The sequence below is a fragment of the Pseudochaenichthys georgianus genome, chromosome 13 (assembly GCF_902827115.2).
Source record: "Pseudochaenichthys georgianus chromosome 13, fPseGeo1.2, whole genome shotgun sequence".
Classification (NCBI taxonomy): Eukaryota; Metazoa; Chordata; class Actinopteri; order Perciformes; family Channichthyidae; genus Pseudochaenichthys; species Pseudochaenichthys georgianus.
The window spans coordinates 38,480,126-38,489,648 of record NC_047515.1 but is presented as its reverse complement, the minus strand read 5'-3'; the positions used below and the strand labels follow the sequence as shown (position 1 = coordinate 38,489,648).

Here is a 9,523-nt window from a genome sequence, read left to right as displayed (position 1 = left end):
AAAGCACTTGAATATCCTTGTTGAAATGTGCTATATAAATAGACTCGAGTTATTTTAATGTCAGACTTGATCTGGTACTCATGCAGTATCACATTTAGAGCTACTATGCAATATGCAACAATTGGGATAATCCATCCAACAAGGCCTTCATTTAGGATGACATCAATTACAGGGTGTTCTTTTTACGAGAGCCTCCTCAGATCCCCTCAATCATGCAGCTTTATGTTAATCCACTGTGATGTACTAAGGGCTACAAATGGGATAACGGTTTACTTTAAAATAAATACTCCTGAAGGTCAGTGGATCCTGTGTGTCATGTTGCAGGAGATCACCACGGGAAACCTATTGGCTGACAGGTGCAAAGGACGAAAACATCTTCACCAACTTCACGTAACAGAGTTGACAGAACAGTTGGCCAACTTTATAATCCCCGCATGTCAATATGCATCCGGTCCCAGCTGTGTGCATCACTTTTAAGTGTCCCTGTTTTCGTTTGCATCGGGTTTGAAAGTGTTTCATAATGGAAATGTTTTTGGCTGCTGTAACGTGTTCACTCCTTTTTTGAAGAATCCTTAAGGTCAGAGTATTCTGAGTGAAGTGTGATTGGGGACCACCAGAGGAAAGAAAAATGGACACATTGAAAAAAGACAATAAATAAAAAAGTTGGGCTCAAAGTAATCAACTTTGATTTACTGAACATATGAGACAAATCAGGCATCCTTGCAACCTTAATGTCTAGACACCAACTACACGCAGCAACTATTCCAACACAGTTATAGCCTGATATGACTGTAAATTGCCATAATTACAGAAACATTAGGTCACGTGTTCAACAAGACGCTGTGGGGAGATTTCAACTTTCTCTGCAATCAGCCCCCTCCATGCAGAGCTGCAGGGATCGTGAGGCTCAGTCGTGCTTCTGAGCTCTGGCTCGGCTTGCCTCTCTACACGGGCTTGTGTTGCCCGCTGGAGGCGAGGTGGGGGAAGGCACGCTAAAAACAGAAGGGAAATATGAAGAGGTCCGTATTTCCCTGTCTCTTCTGAAGATTTAGCCGCGGCAGAGAGGAGAGGTTTCGGCTGCCAACTTCACATAGCCCCGGAAAAGTGGTAGAGAATCACTATTAAGACTCAATCATAACAAATAAATGCACGTCGTAGAGAGAGAGAAAGAGAGTCGTCGCGGTGCCCTGACTGTCATCCACAGGTCTGAGCTGCGCGCTCCCTAACTCTTATTTATTTATTTCTCCCTTGATGCGCGTCCCCGCAGAGAAAGCCAGCGCACTTCTCTCCCCCTCTTCACTTCGCTTCCTCTCCTCGTCTCGACAGCATCCAGAATTATAGCGCAACCGTCCCCATCACTATTTTCCTCCCCTCCTCCTCTCTCTCTCTCACCGACAGATCTCTCTCCACTGCGTCTCTCACCCCTTTGCCCCCCTCCCAGCTCACTCCCTCACTCCTCTGACGCACGACAGGGAAACGAGCCCGAGGAAAAGAAAGAAATACATATAAAAAACTAAAAGCTGACCCAACCGTCGGTATGATCCACAGACTTGTGCTCCTGCTGCACCGGACAGAAGCACGGTCCTGAAGCCGAGGGGAGGACACTCTCACCCGGACACACTGCTGTTGAGCGCTCGCCCGGGGGCGGCGGCGACGGCGGCGGAGGAGAAGGGAGGAGGAGGAGTAGAGGGGAGGAAGAGGAAGCGGAAGCGCACGGGCACAAGTCGAGGGCTTGCATTTTAAGCAAACTGCTAAGGAGAGAAGGAGACGAAGAAAGAAGAAGGGGAGAGAGAGTCACTAGGAGAGAGGAGTGTGGGAGATTGCATTCCTCTCACGTCTTAATTTCTCCTCCTCCGAGAGAGAGCGCGCGCGAGGGAGAGGGAGATAGATCTAACAAGATTCACACTAGTGCTCTTGTTTTCCTGATGCTGTCCAATTGCAGTGCGAAACTAAGGTGAGTGTTAAAGCCTCTGCTGGAGTGTATCACGAGGGAAATCTCATGCAGATATGTGTGTATATGTGTGTGTGTGTGTGTGTGTGTGTGTGTGTGTGTGTGCGCGCGCGCGTGCGTGTGTGTGTGTGTGTGTGTGTGTGTGTGTGTGTGTGTGTGTGTGTGTGTGTGTGTGTGTGTGTGTGTGTGTGTGTGTGTGTGTGTGTGTGTGTGTGTGTGTGTGTGTGTGTGTGTGTGTGTTCATGCTTGTGCTGGTATCTGCATAGCCATGGACTTCAAAAAAAGGGACACAGCGCTCTCCACATATCGAGGATAACGGATCGCAGGGATCATTAGCCTTCCTTTATTCTCCGTGTTCCTGCCAATGTCACGACGGATGGCTACTGCATTATGCTTGACATGTGTCTCTACTCCTCTTCAAATGACAGCAAGGTTATTTTGGGGGAAATGTCAGTTAATGAGAGCCGCAGGTTTGGTGTCAGGAGCTCGTGAGATATCGTCGTTTCTAAGTAACTTACTTTAAACACCAGATTGGAATCTCCTTTATAGTTCGTGTTCACACCACTTTTAATTCATGTAAGTAACAGGGCTGTGCTTTGGTTTGAACCCGTAGCTCATTCACATGCGCATATATGACTCTCTCCCTCCTCAATGCTCTCTCTTTCCACCTCTCCCACTGTTTTTCTAACGGCCCCCGTTTTCTTCTTCCTTCTCTTCCTCGCAGCCCGGCATCGGACGGTGAGCGGGACGCACCGGGAACACATCGCAGGAGGATATGTGAAGTTGGAATCCCGCTAAACTAAGTAGGTATAACAGCCGCTTTGCTACACCCCAAGGGCATATTATATGACTTGCATTATTATTTTGAATTGCTTGAAATATCGTTATTACTTTTTGAGGCATTGCATCTGAGCTTTTTTGTTGTTGGTCTCTATCATGGAAGCGGATTCAATATATCCAGGAGGATTACGCACGGCGTGGGCATTGCAAACTGATTTTACAGCGAGGAGATCGTGGTCAAGGATGTTTTTTTTCCTCTCCTTGGCGCGTTTTGGTGTCCCGTCTTTTTTGTCGGATTACAACACATTTAGTTTTTCCTCCTTTTTCTCTGTTTCGCTTTTGGTCTGAGGCACCATGGACAGCAACTCGACTCTGTTTCTGGATTTCCAGCACCATTGTTTGAACGGACAGCGCTGTATAAAAAGTCAAAGGCAACAGAAAACGTATTCAAAGGTCTTTGTGCGTGTGTGTGACTGACTTTTCCCTACACAATGGAGATACTTAACCACATCTACAATCAGCCAACCTTTTTTTAATCAAACTGTTTTACGTTGCTTTTTTTATAATAATTATACAATGTATCCTCTCTTTATACATGTTATTATTTATGTATAGGCCAACTGGATCTAAAACACATCCTCGAGCCTCTCGGAGCAGCTGCTTTTCACTTGTGCCGTTGTCCCTATAATCCTCCACTGGCATCAGAAGCCAAATGAAGTTATATTGATTATATTTGTTGGCAAATATCAGGATCAACTAAAACGAATAAGTCGAGTGCTATCCTATTTATTTTTACATTTGACCTACGAAAACGCTGTGAGCTTACAGCCGACAAAATCATTGGACCTATTGGACTATTTCCTCTCAGATTTGACATGTGTGACTGTGAACATGTTTACACTGATAGATTGCATTTTCTAAGGCCCTGTGTACATTATTTTACGACATTTCTACGAGCTGTATAGACGGGAATACACGGTATAAATACAGTGTGTGGAGATGGATTTTAACGAGATTGATGTTCAGCAAGTCCTTCGACACTCCCCATCTCGTCCCACTAATGGTCCCGAGCTGACACCTATTCCGCTCCCGTGCTATTCCTGCGTTAGACCTTCGATGCACCTTCTTTAATTTCCCCTCGCGCTTCCCTGGACGCATTTACCAAAAGAGGGATTGAGGTCCCCTGTTATGTAATAAATAAAGCGGGGGGACGGTGTCTCCTCATCACTAACCTCACCCACCTGCTGTTCCCTTCGCGTATTCGCGGCGATAAGCAGCTGAGGTGATTTATTGCGACCTTAGCAGCACATCTGCTGTATAATAAATGGCACCCCCACCCCTCTATATACTGACGTTAACGCTCTGGATATAAAGATTTGTTTGCATTGCCGGGTATCATATTACCCATCGTGGAGAGCTTGGTTTAGTTTGAGGCAATATAGCAAATGTCATTCTATTATTCATTCAGCCCTAAACTAATGCAGCTTTCTCTCTGTCTCTCCTTCCTCTGTGTGTCCGTCTCTCACCCCACACTTCACTTTGTTGGAGTGTGTTTACTTCCGCGTGTTCCCCTCCCTCCCACCCATTGTCTCTCCTCCCCTCTGTTCTCTGCTGCAGTGCTGTGAAGTGGCTCTGTCCCTGGAGCCGACACTTCATCCCCTCGGTGTCAGCGAGGATGCTGTGGGTTACCTTGCTGAGCACCATAGCCTTAGGATGGACCACCCCGATGCCAATGCTGGAGGACTCCGAGGAGATCGACGAGCCCTGCTTCGAGCCTTGCTACTGCGAGGTCAAGGAGGGCATCTTCCACGTCCACTGTGACAGTAAAGGATTTACAAATGTTAGCCAGATCTCACAGATATGGAGTCGGCCCTTCAAGCTCAATCTGCAAAGGAACTCGATGAGGAAGCTTTACTTCAACAGCTTCCTCCATCTGAACAATGCCATATCACTTAATCTGGGTAATAATGCCTTGCAAGATATCCACGCAGGAGCGTTCAATGGTTTGGGAATACTCAAACGGCTGTTCCTGCATGAAAACAAACTGGAGGTTTTCCGGAATGACACTTTTCTGGGGTTGGGGAGTTTAGAGTACCTCCAGGCGGACTACAATGTAATCAAACGGATTGAAAGTGGTGCATTCAGGCACCTTCACAAATTAAGAGTGCTCATACTAAATGACAATCTGATCCCTGTGCTACCGAATTATCTTTTCCGGTCTGTGTCGCTCACACATCTGGACCTGAGGGGAAACAGACTAAAGACGTTGCCGTATAAAGGCATGCTGGAGTACGTTGGGAGGAGCCTAATGGAAATCCAGCTGGAGGAGAACCCCTGGAACTGTGTGTGTGAGATTGTCCAGTTGAAAACGTGGCTGGAGCGAATCCCCTACACAGCTCTGGTTGGTGAGATCACATGTGAGAACCCGTTCCACTTACACGGGAAAGACTTACGGGAAATCAAGCGCAGTGAGCTCTGCCCGCTGCTCTCCGATCCAGAGATCGAGGCCAAGCTGGGAATTCCCCGGATCCCGTTCAGCAACGAGAACACATGGCCTACTAAACCTTCCTCCATGCTCTCGTCCTTTCACAACACAGCCTCTTCTGTGGAATACAAGGACAGAGCTGTTAAGCCTACCAAACGACCTCGGCCAACAAAGAACCCCCCGACCCCTCGTAGCATCTACCCAGGCATCAACCAGCCCCCTGTCGCTGGCTACCAAACAAGGCCTCCCATTCCAATCATTTGTCCAGCTGGATGTACGTGCAACCTTCACATCAATGACCTGGGGCTAACGGTGAACTGCAAAGACAAAGGCCTCCACAACATCTCAGAGCTCCTGCCTCGGCCTCTCAATGCCAAGAAATTATATCTTAGCGGGAACCTAATACAGAAAATCTACCGTTCTGATTTCTGGAACTTCTCAAGCTTGGATTTACTGCATTTAGGAAATAATCGGATAGCCTACGTCCAAGAGGGCGCCTTTATCAACCTGCCAAACTTGAAGAGTTTGTACCTGAATGGGAACGACATCGAGAGACTCGCTCCCGGTATGTTTCGGGGGCTTCAGATGTTGAGATATCTTTACTTTGAGTACAACGTCATACGTGAGATACAACCTAACTCCTTCTCCCTGATGCCCAACCTCCAGCTGGTCTTCCTCAATGACAACCTGCTGCGTTCCCTCCCCAATGACGCTTTCGCCGGCACCAACCTTGCACGTCTCAACCTGCGCAACAACTACTTCCTGTTCATGCCTGTGCGTGGCATTCTGGAGCATCTGACCTCCATTGTCCAGATTGACCTCCACCAGAACCCCTGGGAATGCTCCTGTGACATCATCCCCCTCAAACAGTGGCTGGAGAAGCTTTCTTCCGTCATCGTGGTCGGAGATGTCATGTGCAAGACGCCCGAGAATGCTTTTGGGAAGGACCTGCGTAACCTGGAGGTGGAGGTCATCTGTCCTGAGCTCAAGATCTCTTCAGGCCCCTCTCCTGTCCTGCCTGGAGGGAATGACCTCACCACGGGGAGCTCTGAAATGGAGGAGGCAGGTGGGAGAGGAGCTGTCCCACTGTCTGTTCTAATCCTCAGCCTGCTCATACTCTTCATCTCCGCTGTGTTCGTGGCTGCCGGGCTTTACGCCTTTGTTCTCCGTCGCAGGAAGAAGCTCCCCTACCGGAAACGCTCCGAGGTAGACCTGACGGGGATCCAGATGCAGTGCCGGATCTTCGAGGACCCACCGAGGCAGAGCTGTTCTGGCAACACCTGCACACCGGAGAAACCGACACCCAACACGCACACACACACTCACTCTGGTCACACACATGCCCATGGTCACGTGTATGATTACATCCCCCACCCTGTGACTCAGATGTGCAACAACCCCATCTATAAACCTAGAGAGGGGGAAATAGCTGAGGAAGACAGGGCACATTTTTCAGATAGGAAAGACAAAGGCAGCAGTAGCAACAGTAACTACAGAACCTTGTTAGAGAAAGAAAGAGAGTGGACCCTGGCCGTGTCAAACTCTCAGCTCAACACCATCGTCACGGTGAACCATGCCACGGCTGACATGGCAGGGTTTCACCAGAACGGAGGGCTCTGTCCCACAGTTATTGACAGCCAGAGGCCGACACCGACAGTGGGCTTTGTAGACTGTTTGTATGGGACAGTACCCAAACTAAAGGACATGCATGTGGCGCATGCGCACCCACCAGGCATGCAGTACCCGGATTTGCAGCAGGACGCACGGCTGAAGGAGACATTGCTTTTCACGACGGGGAAAGCCCTCTACCCAGACCCGTCCCAAAGCGATTACCTCGAGTTAAGGGCCAAACTTCAAACCAAGCCGGATTACCTCGAAGTCTTGGAAAAATCTTACCGGTTTTAACGTCTCTAGCCACATGGAGAGAGAAAAAAAAAACACAAAATCATTCACTTTGCCGCCCTCGGAAACAAAAATCACCCAATGTCGAAAAAACAAACTTGAAAAAGCAGCATGATATAAAATAAAATATTATATTACAACAAAGTATCCCCCCCTCAAATCACTTTGGAGGAGAGGCCATTCTCAGATATTTCAATGAAGTGCCTTTTTTTCAGAGTAGCCAGCAATGTCAACAGCCGTTATTTTTATAATATATAAATATCTCTATATGCCCAAGACAGAGCAAAAGAGGAAACGAGAGGGGCGCCGGGGAATAGAACATACAACACATCCGAAAATACATCTGTCACTAAAACCCCTATTTATGGAGTTACCATGATGTGAAAGACAAACGGGAGCTGGACGTCTCCCTGACTGGGGGGGGGGGGGGGGGGGGGGGTTTCTTTCTGTCTCTTTTACCCCTCGGATAGGATGTACAAACACCCGGAGGCCGTGCACATACAGTTTGTAGGAAACGAACGAAAGAGAGAAAAATACATATAAAACGAACTGCAGTTTGCTGCATGCACTCGCTTCGGTGCCGGAAGTGAGGGGATTCACTCAGAACTATCACGTGTTATGAACAGAGATACTGCAACGCATTTACAGTTCAGTGTTCTATTTAATTTTTATATCTTATTAATATGGTTATTACTATTAATGAGGACTTCTGTCTATATCAGGGTGCTTCTCGTAAAAAAGGACGCGCCGATGCACGGATGGTAAAACATTTGTGAATATTATTATAAGACAACGCTCAAGGTTTTCTGGATATGTCCATGCACTTTGTTGACCCCCCCCCCCCCACCCTTCCATTGCTTCTGGATCCCCCCATCGTCACCCACTAATGGCTTTGTAGGAGGCACTTTTAATGTTTTCTCTCTCTCACAAAGATTTCCAAGAAAAATGTGCATATATTTATTCTGTAATTTCAGTGAAGAATTTAATTGTAAAGGTAATGTTAAAATCAATGTATAGTGATTATGCGTCTGGTATAGCCTTCTTAATAAAAACAAACTCTTCAATCAAAAAGATGAAAGGGTTGATGCCACGGGAACTTGTGTGTGGAGCACTGTCGACATGCTGTGTATTTGGTGTCTTGTTAAATGGCAAGGTGTGGCCAGCCATCAAGAGGCAATGCTGCTGCAGACGAGAGGATAGCTACTGAACCAATAGAGTGCTGGACAGGAATGTAGTGGAGGGCAATAACATTAAAACGCTTATTATTTCTGGATTTAATTCATAAACATTGACGGGAAAAGGTCAATTTAGAAGGTATACAAACAATGCTATCTGTCCAATGGCAGAATGATTTCCACCTTCTGCATATCAGAGTGCACTATTTTTTTAAATGTTCCACTACATGACTGGTACTCGTTGGATGTAATCTGAAAGTGTAAGATTCCGAAAAGTCAAAAGAAAGCTGCTGGATTTGAAATGATGACACAGGACGTACCTTATCTTAACGGGTATTGCTGATTGGCTTATAAACAGTAATTGAGAAGGTGGATACAAATGTAATTGGAAATCGCTTTTTGCATTTGCGCAGTTCATTTTGACTGCCTCTGAAGTAGCAATGTGGATTCAGTCCACTAGAGGGCGATAACAATGCGATTAGGTTCATCGTGCAATTAGCAAATGGATGCAGTTGTAATGTTATGCACAAAATGCTTATCTTAAGCTATCATGTCTCATATTCAGTATGAATTATTTTTGAAATATATATATATATAAAACCTACAAGTGGCATAAGATCATTTTATGAATTCCAGCACAGTTTCATGCAATTGTTTTTCCTTTGTCTCCCTTATATCGACTACATGTCTTGAAGATGGCAGAATAAAGCAGGTCGCTCTAGCTGTACGAAAACACTATTTTCAAAAAGGAAAAAAAAATATTAAAGAGCCGATCTTTGCTTTTATATATTGGTATTATCTTTTGTATTCCACATTGAAATCCCTAATAGTAAATCGACCCTGAATATCTCCAGCACAGCAAATATCCAATGCTTAACTTCTTTTGCTGTGATTTCTTTGATGTTTTATATTTCCCTCTCCGAGCCAAGATTCATTTTTGGGACCAAATAGGACAAGCAAACAAAAACCAAGATTGAAGCAGCTGTTGAGTAAACATGGTGTTAAAGTATACACATCATCATAGTGCTTTTAAAAAATATTTTCTAAGGTGAAATTTTATTTGGGAAACATATGATGCAATTTTGATGTCTAAACATTTGTGAATATCGATGGAAAGAAAAAGGTTTCATTTCTGTTTCTGTTTAAAAATGGGCATGATATGCAATATGCTTTGATTTCAATAGGCTTTCCTAGGAGTGATGATTCCCCATTTTCAAATTGGTTATCAGT

At 45.8% G+C, this 9,523-nt stretch overlaps 1 protein-coding gene across 2 annotated transcripts; it reads left to right on the top strand.

The window, feature by feature from the left end:
• Positions 1–1,316: 1,316 nt before the first annotated feature.
• Positions 1,317–7,531, top strand: slitrk3a (SLIT and NTRK-like family, member 3a). 2 transcript variants are annotated; one of them, XM_034096694.1, is made up of 3 exons: positions 1,317–1,954; positions 2,676–2,754; positions 4,349–7,531. In XM_034096694.1, the coding sequence occupies exon 3, from the start codon at positions 4,407–4,409 to the stop codon at positions 7,119–7,121; it is 2,715 nt and encodes a 904-aa protein (XP_033952585.1). In that variant the 5' UTR covers positions 1,317–1,954; positions 2,676–2,754; positions 4,349–4,406; the 3' UTR covers positions 7,122–7,531. The 2 variants fall into 2 exon arrangements, with proteins under 2 accessions (XP_033952585.1, XP_033952586.1); XM_034096695.2 differs by lacking the exon at positions 1,317–1,954 and adding an exon at positions 2,281–2,527.
• Positions 7,532–9,523: the final 1,992 nt, after the last annotated feature.

Bases quoted from the DNA above. Each gene is read 5' to 3' on its own strand.
- slitrk3a (XM_034096694.1), top strand. From the start codon at position 4,407: ATGCTGTGGGTTACCTTGCTGAGCACCATAGCCTTAGGATGGACCACC.